At 43.9% G+C, this 18,859-nt stretch overlaps 1 protein-coding gene across 1 annotated transcript in view; it reads left to right on the top strand.

Moving 5' to 3' along the window:
* The window catches only part of LOC147619270 (3-hydroxyisobutyryl-CoA hydrolase 1-like), a 72,354-nt gene extending 55,069 nt beyond the window's left edge, over positions 1-17,285 (top strand). The window contains exons 10-14 of the mRNA XM_086772928.1: positions 4,831-4,891; positions 4,990-5,085; positions 14,291-14,392; positions 16,080-16,121; positions 16,702-17,285. Of these exons, the coding sequence (XP_086629054.1) occupies positions 4,831-4,891; positions 4,990-5,085; positions 14,291-14,392; positions 16,080-16,121; positions 16,702-16,848 (448 nt within the window). The 3' untranslated portion in view covers positions 16,849-17,285. The remainder of the gene's footprint in view (positions 1-4,830; positions 4,892-4,989; positions 5,086-14,290; positions 14,393-16,079; positions 16,122-16,701) is intronic.
* Positions 17,286-18,859: the final 1,574 nt, after the last annotated feature.

Below are 18,859 nucleotides of genomic sequence, written 5' to 3' on the forward strand. Positions count from 1 at the left end.
TTCTATCACCCTGGATCACCACTTTGAGTACCCCAATACCTCTCTGTTTTGACTTTTTACTGAAAGTCAACTATGAGAGTTGAACATCCATATGGTCACGAAATTGAGAACTTATTGGCTCATCGGGAAGCTCCTTAGTAGTGTTCTTAGGCTATGTAGACACCTTCAATTCAGTCCACTCCATTTTTTACTAAATAAGGGTTTTCAGCCTGACATAACTGTTCACTTTGTACCCTGAGATGGTGTCCGGACTTCGAATCAACCACTTGATGGCTAGTTAGGACCGCCTTAAGCAGGGTTGTCACGGTACGAAAATACGATACCGTACGATACGATACCGTACGGGAATTTTTGGTACGATATGAAATTTCCGGATACCGTACGATAAAATACGGTTTTTATTTTTTACACTTACAACCTATGGAGCTTCAAGCTTGAATGTGAGGGAAGGTTGGGAGGGGAGGAGTCTACAGTGCTTGAGGAACCAGAACATGGATATGTGTCTCTCCCGATTGGATCTCTCGATTGTCTCCAAAAAAGAACCTGGATGGGTAATGCAATACCAAAGGTCTCCCAGTGTAGCGTTTATGACTAAGGGACCATCCTTGCACAAATACGAGGAATGCATCTAGGGTGATAATGTTAGGGACTCCTCTCTAGATCAAAATGGCCATGTCCAAATCTTCTCCCTCGTACATAACTTGAGAATCTAATTGTCTAGCCTACCTATACCAGGGATCCCTAAGTGATGTAGCAAGATTCTCTCATCCTACCAATCAAGTGTACACTACCAGTCTACCTCGCCAGATTTTTTAGGTCTCTCAACAACCCCATATGGAATACTGAGTGGACACAAAAGTTGCGAAGGATTGCGAGCATTTGGGATCTTCGTAAAGCAAGGTTTCTATATTTCTTTTAAGCATTTGGAAAAAAAATTTCAAGGAAAAATGGTTTTTTGGGGGAAAAAAAACTAAAAAAACTAAAAATACCGTACGATATCGTACCACTCGTACCATACCCGTACGAACCTGTTCGTACGCGTATGAGAAACAACTATGGCCTTAAGACACCCTTTTAAGACTTCCAAAGACCCTTGAGAGATCTTGTGTGAGTTGGGATTGAATTGCACTTCTTTACCCATTGCAGAGTGCAGGAAAATCACAAAAATTTTGCCATAGTTTCCCTACAATTTGGCCCAAATCTCAATCAAAATGCAAAAGCAATTGCCCAATATCCACTCATGATATAATGCCCCAAATGATCATCATCAAAAGCATATGCTTGCTCACGTAATCCTTATGCTTCAACCACTAGCAAACATCCATGGCATATCCAATCAAGTGACCAATGGCTTCCATAGCCTCGGCATGCTTACAATATAGTCGATTGTGTGTCGAAGAAGAGCTTTATGCTTGCCGATCTCCCGGCCAAGCCTTCCCACCCTCATACCTAGTCCGATTCTAGGCACAAGTTGGGGCCAAGTCTTCACATCCAAGTACCTAATCCCTCTCCTTGCCGCTTTACCAAAAACACTCACGACAAGGAGAGTTCATGCAATGCTCTCCCCGAGCCTCTCCTCCAATGCCCGAGGTATCCTCACAAGCATACTAGATACTATGAATTGAAGTGGGATACAAGTGAAGCGTATGTGGATGTAGCTTCAAAAGGATAAGATAGGAGTACTTACAATGTTTTTAACATGACTCATGCTATTTCATTTCATCATTACAAAGAGCATGTACTCATGCTTTCCCCATTCATCCAAAGTGGCTGCATCACATTAATCACCACAAAAACAACATCCACATAGCATCCAAAATCATGTGATTCACAAGCACAACTCACTACTTTGCATCACTTCAATCCCTTTTACCTTTACTCCATGGCCCTCATTAATGCACGAATCAATCAATCATATGGCAAGTAGACTCCAATTGGTTCAATGAACACCAAAGGAGTGATGTTTGCTTAATGCTTAAGCAAATCAAGGGCTCACATGATGCATCCAAAAATATCTTCAATGGTGGATGTAATGGCCATGCAAAAGATTCTAGATCTCATGAGCATTCCCACCATTGCAATTAGCATGCAAGTTGGCAAAGTAATGGCATTCCAAGCACTTAAAATGCAGCCATAAGCATCTCAGCCTGGAATATCTGGAAGGCTAGATGCACCGAGGCCATTGAGGGTACTCCCGTTCTTGTTTCTCAGTGTCTTTGCAGGATTTGGAGTGATATTATTCACACCATCATGGCTACCTGGGCCAGAATCCAGGGATCTTCAAGGGCTGCGGAGCGCGGCGAGTTTATGAGAGAGTGGGACATTGGTATCTTTCTCACATCCTCTCATTCGGGACCCTATTGGCAGCATAGGAATCCTGATTGGTTGAGATCTCCACCTTTCTTGGTGTGAAATCTCCATTTTGTAAATTTTTTTCATACTTAATAGAAGTCTCCTTTCTGGAAAAAAAAATGCAACCATAAGCATCCCATATATCACTTGTAATGAAGCTTCTTAGCAATGGCATTCAAACATTTAAAATGAAACTTACTCCATGATTATTGCTTGAATGTTGAAGCCTTGAGACTTGAGATGGTTGAAGCCTTGAAGAAGAAGATCAAAATCATTGGAACTTGCAGTTTGATAATTGTGGCTGCTTCATGACCAAATCTCCATGTCTCTCACTTGACCTTGGCTATGCTTAAGCCAAGCTTAAGCAAACTTAAGCTTGTTTAAGCTTGCTCCCAAGAAATCGTGAGGCGAAAACGGCCTTGCTTAGGCTTGCTCCCAAAACTCGTGAGGCGAAAACGGCATCAAAACCCCGAAATCTGCAGCATTCGAAGTAGGGCAAGCTTAAGCAAGCCTATGCTTGCTCCCAAGAATACGTGAAGCGAAATCAGCAGCTCGCTCAGGTCTCACGAAAAGAAAACGTGCAGATTTTCTCACAAAGAAGAAAGAAATGCAGTATGCAGCACCATCGAAATTGAATACTTGCATTAAGCTTAGCCTCAGCTTATGCAAGCATAAACTTGTTGTGTAAACACTGAATCAAGCGAAACAGCAGCGCAATCCCTTCAAAACGGAGCGAAACAGCAGCGCAATCCCTTCAAAACGGCGCGAAAAGTCGTGAGGCACCATTGTACGGTTCATTGGAAAGGTCGTGAAATGCACTTTCAAAACCCTAAATCATTGATGCTCAATGGCTAGAGATGGAGACCCATTTTCCTCAGAATCAAACATGTAGAGAAGAAGAGAAAAAATCATAAACGTTTTGATTAAGAAAAATTAATTAGGATTAGTAGAATTTTCCCCCAAATTTGATCCCTTCTTTCAAATTTTGGAGCACCCGCCTCAAAATTTGTTCCTTAGCCAACCCATGATCCCAAAACTTTACTCAATTCAAAAATTCAAGAGAATTCCAGTATTCCACACTTCCCATGCTCCATTTCTTGATCAAGAAATCAATCAAAATCAAGAAAATTTCCAAGAAACTCCAAGAAAATCAAGAAAATGCAGAATTTTTGAAAATTTTCAGAAATCTTGGATCAAAGACAAGGCTTTGATACCATTGTAATGATGGGAAAAAGAAAGCAAGAAAGATTTCACTCATAATGGAGTACCACATGCACTCATGATAGAGTACCACATGCACTCAAGGGAGTACCACCATAGCCATAGAAGCATGGAGCTTCAAGAAGTATGATTTCATTAGTAAAAGTGTGTTATGACCTTTGTTACAATATTCACTTATATACTTGCCCACCATTTCACACTCATTAATGTTGGACCTCGTACTTGACCGGCCATAATCATGCCCATGAGCAAGGTCACCGCGAAACTTTTCACTATTGAAACGAAACCATGCTGAAACGATTTATTTTGGAACAAAACTTTTCAACACCAGATAGTCGGACAGTGCAACGTTGGACCGAAATGATCATATACATAAAATGTGTAGGTACTGGCTAATAGTTATAAGATGATACTAGTATATTTATCATCAATAAACAAAGAAGACATACAAAAGAGAAGAGAAAAGAACAAATAGGATGAAAGAAGGTAAGAGAAAGAATTATAAAAGATAAAAAGCACACAAAATCACCACCTTTTTTCCCACATGAAACGATATGGTTTCAATGTGCACATGAAACGTTTCAACACTGAAACGTTAAACGAGTTTCAAAGCCACCGAAACGAGTTTTATGGTGACCATGCCCATGAGCCTCTCCTTATGTACAAACTCAAGCCCCTTTCATTACAGTGAGCACCTGTTTGTGTGCCTAAACTTGGGGGGACTAAGCTCGTTCCTTTGCGAGTTGTGTGAGCCAAGCCCTAGTACGAGAGCACCTGTTCGCGTGTGGTCTCAGACCAACAGTTTTGTGTTCACAGAACTCCAAGTGTATGAGGAGTCGGACCTGGTTGTATTGACTCATTCAACGAGTCCGGCTTCAACATTCTTCACCGCCGGCAAATACTTGTGTGGGTAATATGCCTTCATATTATGCATTGCATGGATTATCTGGCTAGCAAGCCCTTGGAACTTTATATGCAAATAAAATACTCCAATAATATACTTCAGTGATGAGGGGGGTGGCAGGGGGGGGGGGGGAGGTCGGCCCGTTTGCGGCCCTAATGCTGGTGTACTGTGTAGTGCTTCTCTTTTGCAAATTGTCTTGAGCAACGATGTATCTTTCAGCGATTATGTGTATTGTGGCTAGTTCATTTTAGTGTTGATGAGCGTATTGTTCACGAGACGGTGCTCAAGGACGTTCACATTTGAGAGAGAGAGAGAGAGAGAGAGAGAGAGAGATATGATTCCATGTATTACAGGTTGGCAGAGATCAACAAATGCTTTTCCAAAACTACTATGGAGAAGATTTTAGAGGCACTTGTATGTCTAGTATCTACGTTGTGGCATAAACACGTTGAGGCGCATGTTTTCTTTTGTGATACTTAAAAAAAATTTGGTTGCTCTGTTTAAAATAACAGGAGCTTGAAGGGGATAATTGCCATGGTTGGCACAAAGCATCAGCAGAAAGCTTGAAAAAGGCTTCTCCTTTGAGCCTTAAGATCACACTGAGATCGGTATGTCTTCTATGAGTTTATGTATATTATGTAGTTTGTGAAATACAGAGTATCGAACCTTTTGAAACATGGTAAGAGCAAATTTAAACTTGACTAAGCCGACTCCTGTTCGTCTTGAAGTTCAGCACTGTGTTATTGTTCTTCATCCGCATTTGGCTCTCTCTAGCTCTCCACCCTTTTTATGACAACGGCTTCAACACAACTGATGAACAATATTGAAATATAATCTACTCAAGGTGTACTTTGAGCTCCTTTCTACCTTAAAAACATCATAAAAAACCATCACATTAGGTGGTAGGATTATCGGAAGCATACCAGCTCATGGTCACCTCAAAGCTTTGCAGATATTGGTCCTGGTAAATTAGATTCTCAAGATAACCCAATGTACAAATTCAAACAGAGAACATGTTTCAAATAGCTCGATGAAGTTTTCTCTATTGGGTCACCTACCAAATAGGCCTTCAAGCCCAGCTTCTCTGCCAGTAAAACTGCCGAGCAACCCTCTCGGCATCAAATTACCACGCCAATTCCTGAATCTTCAAAGATTACCGAGTAATTTGTTTCATCCAATCGGGCACACTACCCGTTGGGTTCACACATCTTCAACATGTTCGGGACGCCTAGCAATTGGAACTATTGGATATTGTACGACCCCCAGTGTAGCCATGGTTAAGCAGCTTGGGTCCGTGGTATCCCCGTCTTCACATGGGACAGTGGCCTAGGAGGAGAAATGGTTTAGAGACAAATTCGATTTGACACTCTGCCAAATAGGCTACATGCTACAGTGGATTGTTATCCCATAATGGTCCACACATGGAGTAGGTAGACTTTACTCTTGGACAGCTTGTCCTGATCGCACAGCCCAAACAGGGCCCCGGGTGAGCCCATGTGGCCATGGGAGGTGGGAAAACTGCCTTGGGAAATTCACAAGGTTATTAGTGTGGTTAAGCCGAAGGCCTAGCAATCCACTAGCCAAGCATCTACTGGATTTATGAGTCACAAGTGGTACTATTCCTGGTGCTTATTTGGACTTGGCTAGATCAAGTTGGTACTATTCGTGGATCTATGCCAAGTAGAGAATCAAGTGGCACGATTCTTGGATTTTGAGGATCAGTGGTACAATTTCAGGATCCTTGGATCAAGTGGTACCATTCCCAGACCCTGTGGTCAAGTGGTACAATTCCCGGACCATGTTAGATGAGCGCATCGAATGGACTCTTGAAGAGATTACGTGTGTGATATACAAGAATAGGACCCTTTGACCAATTGACCATTTCACATCTGGGACATGACAAGGGTATGGCTTGGTACTAAGACGCTAGTCCAAGATAGGACTTGGTTGTGGGCAACCACCCACAAGTCAAGTCTGACCTTGCTTTTCACTTTGTTCATTTTGGACTAAGTGTTTTTGGTAGAGTCGTGAAGACTAGCGGAGTCATGTATAGCTCACTGTTTCCCCCCAATGACTTGGCACATTTTCAATGGGATTTACTAGTATTTATTAGTATTTTACAGATTACAAAGGATTTATGGACTTTTGGACAAGCTTGGATGGAAGGTTATCCAGATATGGGTTATAGGCACCCTGGATATCCTTGTGGGCACCTACGAATAGGACTTTGGCTTTGAACTATGGATGGCGTGCTCCTGATAGGTCATTGGATGATTGACATGAAGACCAATTGTGTGGAAAATAGGCTAAAAACATGTTATTTGTGTGTGTACACATCATTATTAATGGGGCTGGACAAGTTTATTATCAAAGGCCGTGGACTGCTTATATTTCCGGCCCCTTGTGAGTAAAAGGTTTCACACACATTAATGTGTGGGTGCTCGGGAAATTCGGACATTGCACATAAATTATCAATTTGGCCTTAGTTAGGGACAAAACAGAATCTTGAAAGGGAAAGGGTGGAGTAAAGAAAGGGAAATAAAATGCAAAAATCTTGCACACACACAAATATATATTCGCAAGTACCATGCTGATGTGGCTCTGTACTTGCTGTACCTGGCCGTACAGGTTGACATGGACTTGCTATACATGGTCGCTTTTAGGATTTGGAGCTCAATGTGTGTGAACACCCTCTTATGAGAAGATAGGATAAGTGTGCCACATGTCATTAGTATAGTGTGTGTGTGATTTCTATGGGTCAAAAGGCTACCAGCCTACAAAAACATGTACTTGTGAAGGGTTTTATCATCAATCAAGAACCATCTTTGAGTCGTGAAAATCTCTCTTGAGATTTGACATCTCTCTTTCTCTACAATCACCATCTTTCTCTCCCTCTCTCTCTCTCGCATGTATCTGCCAAACTCACTTCCTACACAGTCCGTGACCAACACATAACGGGAACATGGTATCAGAACACATGTTCTCTCGTTGAGCTACCTTTTTTCACCTTTGATCCGAGCTCCTCCTCTGACCACGTAGCCACCTATCTCGGCCATAGTCACAGGGGACGGAGGGGACGGAGGGCCGGGACGCGGAAACGGTGTCCCAAAACGACCTGGCATTCCAACATGGAATGGGGACGGGGGGAACGTCTCGTGCATCACTGTCACCAGGGGACGGCGTCTCGAGAACGGCAGAACGGGGTCTTCTCGTCGGAGACGGGCCGCCCGGAATGCCCAGGCTTTTTTTTTTTTGGCTATTTTTTTCTGCCTATTTTTTTCATTGTTTTTTTCGCTTTTTTTTCTGCCGTTGCTTCTGCCTGTTTTCTCTCGTTGCTGGCTGCGCCCGTTTTCTTCCGTTGGCGTCTGTCGACTTTGTGGCCTACCGTCACCCATGGGGACTGTGTAGTGTGGCCAGCCCTAAGCTGGCTATAAGGCTTAAGCTCTCCTCTCTCTCTCTCCCACTCTCTCACTCTCGGCCAGCCGCCTATAAGGCTTAAGCAGCAAGCTCTCTCTCTCTCTCTCTCTCTCTCTCTCTCTCCCACTCCTTCACTCTTTCACTCTCTCTCTCTCTCTCTCTCTCTCTTACCTTCAGTTCTTTCTTTTCTTTTCCAGGCAGTGTATCAGATTTCACATGGTTGTAACTTTGGTCTCATAGGTCACTTTGGCCTTTTGAAGACGTTAATATAACATTTCATTTCTCTCTCTCACTCAAAGGTACTACATCTAGATCCATTAGCACCTCTATCGGCACTCACGGATGGACTTACGTCAGTATTGCATTCAACAGCCATGGAGAGGTTCCCCCACACTATACATGGCATGGAGATCACCCGTTCTAGGACTATGCCCCATAACAGCTGGTATGATGATGAGTGCCGCCAGTTACGCAGACAGCTGAGAGTACAGAGAGAGCTGGGACAAATTACACTACGCCAGGCTGGACGACAGATGTCCACCCCTACTAGACTTAAGAGACGGGCATATGAGGAGGCCCAGTATTGGGACATCCACCACTTGCTGATGAGCCGGGATGCAGATGTGGCTTGGCGCCAACTCAGGGAGCCTTCCCCACCCACATCGATAGAGGACCCTACTACATGGCATGCTTACGCAGAGAGACTATACCAAATCCCAGCCCAACCACCTATCCCTCAGCCATCAGAGCAGCACCCCACAGCCCCTACTTTCTTCACCAGTGAGATGGTCACTAGAGCTATATAGAGATTACAGCATGGGAGAGCCGCGGATCACATGGGCCTCCAAGGAGAGCACCTTTTCATTGCCTAGCTCTTTAATAGAGCTCTAGCAGAGGGTTTGCCTGAGACATGGACTGTGCATACTGTAGTGCCTTTACATAAGGCTGGGGACCATATGGACCCAGCCAACTACAGGACTATCATGGTTGGTCATACATTGGCCGAATTATATGGGGCAGTATTGGAGGCAGAGCTTAGTCACTATGCAGAGGCCCACAGTCTCTGAGCCCCTGGACAAGCAGGTTTTCGGCAAGGCTTCTCCACCATTGACCATGTCTTCACTCTCAGGATACTGATTGAGCAGGCCAGGAGCTGGGGCAGGCACTTACATTACTGCTTTGTGGATTTCCGCAAAGTGTTCGATATGGTTCCTCGAGAGCGGCTCTTTCAGAGACTCATGACATTGGGAGTACCTACAGAGATGATGTGGGGAATTTATGCTCTTTATGAGCGTGTGGCAGCCAGGGTCAGTTGCCTAGGAGGTATGTCTGCAGACTTGAAGCAAGGATGCCCACTATCTCCCACCCTCTTCGAGCTATACATCGACGAGGTAGAAGACTATATTGAGCGAGGTGGAGTCGGCAGGCAGATCTCGGACACACAAGTACATATTATGCTATATGCTGATGACATTATCCTGATTTCAGAGACACAGGAGGGACTACAGCAGCATCTAGGGGCTCTAGAGCTTTTCTGCAGAGACAGAGGCCTCACAGTGAACCTTGGGAAAACCAAGGTTATGATCTTCCATACATCGCCAGCAATAAGGAGGAGATCTGTTTTTATGTTTGAGGGCAGCCAAGTAGAGGTCTCTACATCTTATGTATATTTGGGGATTACATTCACCAGCAGAGCCGGGCGATTCTCTATGACGCAAGCAGCCCATGATCGACTCACCCGAGCCTATGCAGCCTTGGCTATGCTAGAGAGACAGAGCCATCGGGCACATTTCCAAGAGCCCCGTACAAAAGGGTGGCTTTTTGACACTTTAGTCACCCCAGCCCTGATGTACGTAGCCCCAGTTTGGACACCAGGCTTGGCAGCCTCCACATGGAGCCAGATAGAGCGCCCACAGGTCATACTGCTATCCGGGATGGTTCGTAGCAAGCCATTCGTTCCCCATGACATTGTGAGAGCAGAGTTTGCTGCACCACCGATGCTAGTGGAGGCACTCTTTCAGACAGTATGTTTCTTGCACAGACTCAATGACATGCCAGTGGACCGACTCCCGCGCATTGCTTTTGAGGCATCCAGGCAGCTTGCAGAGTCAGGGGATAATCGCTCATGGTATACACAGGTAGTCCTGTGGCTCCAGAGTTTTGGGTATGATATGGACCGATTACCACCTACCCAGTATGATCTCATGGGTGACACCATCACAACCTCTCCGTACGAAGATGGCATACTACAGAGATCATTTCTTGATGCTGACTTATGATGGTTTCATTCAGAGACCCATGGATCTATATCTTCCACATGCTCTGAGAGTAGTGATTGGACAGCTCCGAGTTTCATCACACCCCCTGGAGATTGAGGTTGGACGAGCAGCCTGCATCTCACGGGAGGAGAGATTATGCAGATTATGCAGAGAGGATGTGGAGAGCGAGTCACACTTTGTATGCAGATGTCCATATTATGATGGGATCAGAGCCACCTACCCTACTCTCTTTAGAGGAGCAGACACATCTTTTCAGTCCATCCTGCAGATATCAAACCGAGTACTTGGGCGCTTCTTACTAGAGATATACCGACAGAGAGAGCAGTTACTCCAGTCAAGAGAGAGGAGAGCCCAGATCCGACAGGCTCAGCTGACCGATTTCTTCCAGAGGACAGCCATGCCAGATCCCACAGTGATGGGCCGAGGGGTCACTTTGAGGAGAGCAGAGGAGATTTGAGCATTGTGGCGTCCACGAGCGCCCAGATACCGACCTTCCCACAGATATTGACATATGATCACGGACATTCAGGCACGATACCAGAGGAGACTACAGGAGAGGACAGCCGGGACCCATTGATCTAGCAGCCATCTTGCATATCATTACAACTGGCGCTGACATGTATGACATATTACACCCCCCCCTCACCACAGGATGGAGCTGACTAGGAGCATGCCTGCATTGAGCATTGTTGTATCACCTTGGCATATAGTTGTGCATTTACCCCAGTAGTGCTCCATCCTTATATATGTACATACATCCCAACCTCACAGTAGCAGTTTTCTTCCAGTTGTTGTGTTGTGCACTGAGCACCATCTGATACTCAGAGATACCACATACATTGTACATGGTTTTGTCTCATAGGCCAGTTCTCTTTGGCCTGAGAGAGACGTTAATACAGGAGACATGGACAGCACCAGAGAGCCCACTACCACCGAAGATGCCGTATTACAGAGACCACTTTATGAGCATCTCAGGGGATGGGTTTATACAGCGATCGCGGTATATGGATGTATACATGCCCCACAGCTCTCGCGTTGCTATTGGACAGCTACGAGTCTCATCACATCAGCTAGAGATAGAGGCTAGGAGAGCGGCACGGGTTCCCAGAGCCGAGCGGATATGTAGATTGTGCCGCGAGGAGGTGGAGACTGAGGATCACTTTGTATGTAGAGAGAAGATTCGCACATGGAATGGCTGTAATGATAGGGCCATGGTGCTCATCGGGCTTAGGTTGTTTGACGAACGTGATTCATCACGTAGATTTCACCAAGAGCTCAAAGGAGGTATGGGACAAGTTGGAAAACTTGTTTGGTAATAAAATCATTAACTCGAATGTTGTCCTCAAGAAAAAAAAAAATCCGCTTGAAAATGAATGAAAGATAAGCAATCTAGGCTCTATAATACAACTCCTCTTTGGCTTGGGAGTTGCAATGGATAAAGATGATAAGAAAGATGTGCTTTGATCAAGTATAGAGAGGTTTCAAAATTCTCTGAATCCTTGATGTAGCAGGGTTGGTTGCCCGGCACACTAAAGTATTGTGTCTCCGTTGAGCACATGGTACTATCTAGAGTCCAAACCACAATGACTATTGAAGGTTTTTCAGGCATCTCCACCTTCACTCCAAAGGGGGGTTTGTTAGGATTTGGAGCTCAATGTGTGTGAACAATCTCTTATGAGAAGATAGGATAAGTGTGACATGTGTCATTGGTGTAGTGTGTGTATGTGATTTCTATGGGTCAAAAGATAAGGCTACTAGCCTGCAAAAGCATGTACTTGTGAAGGGTTTAATCATCAATCAAGAACCATGATTGAGTCGTGAAAATCTCTCTTGAGCTTTGACATCTCTCTCTTTCTCTACAATCGCCATCTTTCTCTCTCCCTCTCTCTCTCATGTGTTTGCCTCACTCACTTCCTGCACAGTTCGTGACCACCATGTAATGCGAACAGTCGTACAAGTTGGCTTGGACCTGTTGTACCCAATTGTACCTGTTGCCACCCATACACACTTGTTGTACCACGTGTACCTTTTGTACATTCTAAAGTACTTGTACCGCACTTCTCAACATGGCACTGTACCTGCTGGCCATACCATTGCTGTACCTGCTGCTATGATCGTACCTATTGTTGTACCAGCTGAACGTGTTTTGATGGCGTTGTGGAGATATTCTTAGGTGCCTATCACTTGGCTGCCATCTGATGGTGGAGATCGAAGACAAGTTCTATGCTCTATGGACTCTTGGATTCACAGGAATCCATGGATATGTAGACATCTTTTGGGACATTGATGTTGTACAGTGGAAAACATTTCATGTCCCATGTGTGGGAATAGAAGATGTCCCAAAAGTTTGTAACAGATAAATACTCCCCAGTAATATGACATAAATTCCAAGGGGGTCCAGCCAATTCCGGTCCTCATGTGGTGTCAAGTTCGTAAGTGTGCCTATGGTTTTAAGTGGATAAATTTAGTCCCTTTTTTTTTAAGTGTTTAATTGCATTTAAAATAGTCATATGTGAGAACCCCCTGACCGATTACACACATCATATCGGGTTATATCTATATCTACTCTATCTTCTCATACAGGGAGCCCAGGTGGAGATGGTTTCATCTTATGTATACTTCAAGTTTACTTTTGCAGGCCCTCTCTTTTCCATGAGACCAGCTATTGATGCACGTTTGGCAAGAGGATATGCATCTCTAGCCTGCCTAGACAGGCAATGTTTCCATGAACCCCGCACCAAATCTTGGCTATTTGATACCTTAGTGCACCACCAGCAGGGATGTAGGGGGCTCCCTTCTAGGAACCCGATCTCCATGAGACAACCTGGAAGAGCATATGCCATAGAGACACTCTAGGTGATGATGCTCATGTATGATCCACAGTAAGCTATCTGTGTCACATGGGATCGTGCTAACAGAGTTTGGAGCCACCCCTTTGGTCATAGATTCCCTCTTTTAGACCATTACTCATAATGTATATACACTTTACAGTGAGAGCCTCCACAGATTGGCCCTCGAGTCATCGGGATGGACATAGCAGTTCATGGTATTCTCATGTGATTGATTGATTTGATGGTCATGTCCTCCATATGGATCACCTTTCAAGTACAGCTTGGACGCTCTGACGTCATAGATCAACCTTCTTATATGGCCAGACCTGCTAGGGCTCCGCACAAGCTTTACATGGGTGTCCCCACTAGAGTTCACCAGGAAACCTCAGTTTTACAGAGCATTTTTTGAGACTTTCTGAGGATGGGTTCACACACTGCGTGCCATGCAGATAGTGACTGGCCAGCTGAGGGTATCTTCACACCGTCTTAGGGTTGAGTTTGGCAGAGCTGAGGGCATTCCATAAGATGCACGTATATGCAGAGTACGCATCACTGGTGAGGTGGAGGACGAGGAGCACTATTTGTTTCGATGCCCACCCTACTATGAGATCCAAGGGAGATTTTGTGGGCGATCCCTTGTGAGAGACAGACGTCCCAGATCTCAGAGGCCTCATCCGTCCACCCAGAAGTTGCAGATCCTGGATCTCCTTCAGCAACATGACAAGCTCCTAGAGAGGGGACTTTGTGATCTTTCCTTGAGGAGGATGGCATCATTGTATATAACCACATGTTGTCGCCATGTAGCATCACATGGATACTTTTGCTTATGTAGCGAGTTTCGCACAAATTTTTCTTTTCCATGTTCAATATTCATCATGGATACATTGTACTACCTTTTTGGTCTCAGATACCCTCTGGGTCTTTTGAAGATATTAATATATTTTTCTTTCTTACTCTCCAGCTTGTATCTCCTTCGCTGATGTGGCATTTCTCTATCTCCCCTCCCTCGAAAAGGATGTTTCTGTTCGTGTTTCTCCATTTATGATAACTGTGCCCTCACTATGCCTCATTTCCGTAGTTTTGTTCAGTGCACCGACTCATATTACATATTCAGTGGATAGTCAGAATTTTTATTTTTTGTGTGAGGTGAGGGAGGAGAGGAAGGAGTTGAAAAGCATGTTTTAAAAATCATGCATGCGTATTAAGCAGTTGAATAGGCATGATTTTGTTTGTGCATTCTAAAGGCTAAGATAAGTACAGGTAACTCTTCATTTTTTCCCTCTCAGATAAGGGAAGGTAGGCACCAATCTCTAGGTGAATGCCTTGTGCGGGAATATAGACTCACGGTGCGATGTGTTGACCGAAAATTGTCCAATGACTTTTATGAGGTAAAGTCTATGTTTTTCGATCATTTATTTGTTCATGTAACATAATCACATTTTCCTTTAATGCTCAACATTTTTGAAGAGAATAAGAAGTGGTTTTTTTTGTGCTATAAAATTTAGTTGCAATGAATGAGAGCAAAAAATGAAAGAAAGTTGTATTAAACGTCTACAAAAGATCTTAAGGTCTATGAGACAAAAAAGTGTTACAATAGTTCCACGAGACAACATGATGGTTGAAACAAAAGAAAAGTGAACTAGATACGTCCTCATAGTGGGTACCATGTGTACCATGTGAAACATATATCTCCAAAAAAGGGCTAATGTGGGTGTGGTGTCATCTTCATCCATCTAGGATGTCCAACATAGGGGAATCGATGACCGTAGAGACTCTCCATGTCCACCGCTACTGGGAAGATGTCTGTATGGCCCTGTTGTTGTGGACGAGGCCCTTGTGGACATCGAGTGCACTGTAGCTGGTGAGCCTGATCAAGGGGAACTCCAGAGGGTCGAGGTAGGCCGTGGCTCAGTGCAAGGTGGCATCTGGTCATCCTGGGTGGATTGGTGGGCTCAGGTGCCTCCCGAAATACTGTCGTCCTGTTCCTCAAAGAAACTATTAATGGTCAACTGGGAGGTGTCCCTGGGCTGGGCTCTTTACTTTCTAAGGAGGGAGTCCCTTAAAAGTCTAAGGCATCTTTGGTCCATGGAATCAATGATCCTGGACAATGGACCAAATCCTTCCCTACCACAGGACTTTCCCAATCAATCTTGGCACCCAAGGCCCTGCAATAAATATTGGTGGTGGCAGGCACAAACGGCCTTTGCTTACCCTTAATGCTGGTGAGATAGACTACAATATTTTAAATCAAGGAACTTCTGAGGGCTTTTGATAGGAAGTTGCCATCCCTGCAACCGTGTTTGTGCTACCAGAAAATTGTTCATGGCTTCTGCCTCAAACATGAAAATATTCAGAGTAAGAAGGCAGCCCTCACAGCTGGAATCAGAGACTCCTCCTGAACCTGCGTATGTGATGTTGAGTAGAAGGCAGAGACTCCTCAAACACATCGACAGCATTTGGCCTTTCAAGGTCATCCAATCCCCAGTCTTGGGCCTTCTCAAAGGTGAGAATGCCCAAGTCCTGTCACCTGCGAAACCTCCCTCTGTTGCTGCTCTAGTGAAGGTGCTATCTAGGATTCTCTGATCCTAAAGAAATCCTGTCTGGGTATCGTGAATATTATTTGGAAGGATAAGCTGAAGGTGAAGGCTGATCGTTTTTGCCAAGATTTCATATGGAGTGTGGAGGAGGTTGATAGGTCTGCCGGTTGGGTGTAGTGCCAAACTTGCTGTCAAACACTGTCTTAATCCTTGACAATAAAAAAGTCCTCTCTTGAGGCCTGGAGAAAGTGAGTACCAGGGGCTTGGGGTAGCACCAAACTTGGTGTTGGGCACAAACTCTGGTCTCTCCACCATTGTCACATGACAGCATGCTACTATGCTACGTAGAGTTTCTTGCACAAATTGGTAGGAAATCGATCAGATGCTTCCAATGAAATGCTATTTGAGCAAGGCCAATCTTTCAATTCTCTCTTTATGAGAACAACTTTTTTAATGGAAAAAAAAACAGGTTCTCCAATTTTCTGCTCGTTCTTTTTGTACTTTATGGGTCATGTTTTTTATCATTTGGATATTGCAGGGTGCCCGGGCTATCTTGGTGGATAAGGACAAGAACCCAAAGGTAAAGTATTCCATGAGCTAGTTCTTGCACCTTCCAATTTTTCTGCTGGCACATAAAGGCATGTTTGAGACCTTATCTGTCTGGCTGAGATCTCCTTCCTTGTCTTTAAGTTTTGCATAATGATTGAGAGGGCCTGATTTCAATACATCCTTTGCAAAGAATATTGATAGTATGTGTTGCCTACTTGGCATACTCTTGTTTCTCACGGTGTACCTTTTCACCATTCTACCCTCTATTATGCTCTGGTCCCTTACTCCTATAGCTAGCCTCTACCTCCAGTATCAAATGCTTGTCTTTGTACCACCTCTGATTTTATCCACTCATCTTTCTCTTCTTGCTAGATTGCTCTTACTAGCTCATGTAATATTAGGGGTGCCTGCTATGTGCTTTTAGAGGATCTGCATGCATCTTTCTTCCTCATACACAAAAAAATACCCTGTTGTCCTTTTAATGCCACCCAAAAGTGGTGGTTAATTACAGTTCCAAGCCTTGCTTTCGCTGGAAATGTCTTCTTTTCAAATAAACTGCTCAATTAATGGAGCTTGAAGTCCTTGTATTGTCTCCTTGTCCTTCATGACAGTGGAACCCAGCTACTCTTGAGCTTGTTACACCCAATATTGTGGATTACTACTTCTCACCTTTGAAGGAGGAAGAGGGGCATGAATTGGAACTCCCTGTTCGCCATGGTGCTGGTGAAGACAAGATCAAAGGTCTTGCAAGGCTATAAAAAGATATGGTGAGGCGTGGACTTTAGAAATATATGAGAGTATAATACAAAATGTTTAGGATGGTAATATATTTCTTCCTATACAATAATATTTCCTCATGTAAGTACTAATTATTATAAACCCTAGATTTATGTCACTCACTGTAAGTTGTCTTTACAAGCCTTTGGCAGGGTGATAAGTGAAATAAAAGTCACTCTCCTCTGTAGCAAAGTAGTGTTTGGGACAAGGTATCCGAGCTTCTGAAGTGGTTGATATACGCCTACTTACCCACAAGAATATGTTACAGCTTATTTTAAGTAAAACCCAAGAAAATATACCAGAGTGTAGACCAAAGTAGGTGTGTTCCCTGTCAAATGATATCTTTCAATGTCGGGGTGAGTTGGTGTGCTTCCTCTTAAAGCATTAATAAATCCAAAAGCTGATTATGTCGTGCTTGTATCATGTGTTCAAGAAGGCTTATCTATGTGCTACCTCACCCAACATGTGTTAACATCCCCCCAATGTTCTCTAATGCGGCACAGTTCCGTTATTTATCTTAGGAAAACACACACTCACACACATGCACACGCATAAATAAATGGCTTTAGTTCCTCTCAAACATTTCTCAATCATGTGGCCGATATTTGTCTTAGGAAAACACATGCACATGGACATGGACACACACACATGAATGTAAGCACACACTTTTTTTTTTAAGTAAAACCAGTAATTGTTATATTTTCATAAAGTCAATATACAAGACATTAGACTCCAAAGGAGAGCCTAATGGAAGCACACAAGAAAGTTTACATAATCATATTCTCCAGAGTGGAGAATATCCAAAGATCAAAAGCACTCGAAGAAAAGCTGAATACAAGATGCATCCATGTCACCCTCAAGGCAAGCAGCATATACAGACTGTCGCAATGAGGCTCGGAAAGATTCATATGATTGGAGATTGTGCCTTCCCAAATATGCAAAATTGTGTTCACTCCAGATGGTCCATAGGGCCCAATATCTCACCCAAAATAGAAAAAGTGAGTATTGGGACAAAGTTCTGAGATGTCTGCCAAAGAGCCAGAAATGTTTCCCAAATCTATGAGTTGGGAAGCGAAGGCAAAGATAATCAGAAATACGCCTGAGGAGGATCCTAGAACAAGGACAATGCCAAAGCAAATGAGGAATTGTCTCTGAAAGAGCCATACATCTTAGACAGGTGGATGATGCAATATGGCGTCTTGCAAGTGTAACCCCCACTGACAATGTACCTGTCAAACATCTCCAGAGGAAAAGTCTTTGTTTCAAAGGCATTTTACTTTTCCATATCATTCGAATATTCTTCCTCCACCATGAAAGGGGTTTCCTTATATGCCATAAAGAATTGCCATATTGCTGGATCCATGGAGCAGGCTGAAGTAAATGATAGGCTTTAATGGAGGTTAGAGCGGGGAGAGGAACAGGATGAGTGCCTGTAGTGGAGGAAAGCAGCTGCCAATCCATAAGCCGATCCATAGGAGCCATAGGAGGAACTGGTAGAAAAGGAAATAATAAATCAGCAATTTGCTTCCATATGGTCCTGTGATGCATTCCCAAAGGATAGGAAGCCATAGCCTGGGGAAAAGATAAAACATATCCCTGATCATCCACCACATCTTGTATATACCGAATTCCCAATTTAGAGAGGTTGTATGCTCGGATCGGTTCCTGTAAGGCAAGTGGAGTGTCAAAGATGGCACTCCAATGAATACTTTCCTGTCTCATGGAATTTGTCCCCGAGCAATTATTAGGAGCCCATTTAACTTTTGAAAGTAGCTGTTTCCAGTCCAAAATCAAAGCAGTAGAGAAAGGGCAGCCTGGTATCTTTCCTGCAAATCTCCCAATGACAACCTCCCAGGGATCAGTAGTCCATTGGCCATAAGCAGAAGTCCTCATATTAACACACATAGATGCAAGCATACATGTCCATGGCTGTTGTTGGCGGAAAAAAGTATGCAGCATAGTGATTTTCCTTGCAAGGACATGATACCGCAC

This window comes from Cibotium barometz, chromosome 33 (genome assembly GCF_041138505.1).
Source record: "Cibotium barometz isolate CiBa-2024 chromosome 33, ASM4113850v1, whole genome shotgun sequence".
Classification (NCBI taxonomy): Eukaryota; Viridiplantae; Streptophyta; class Polypodiopsida; order Cyatheales; family Cibotiaceae; genus Cibotium; species Cibotium barometz.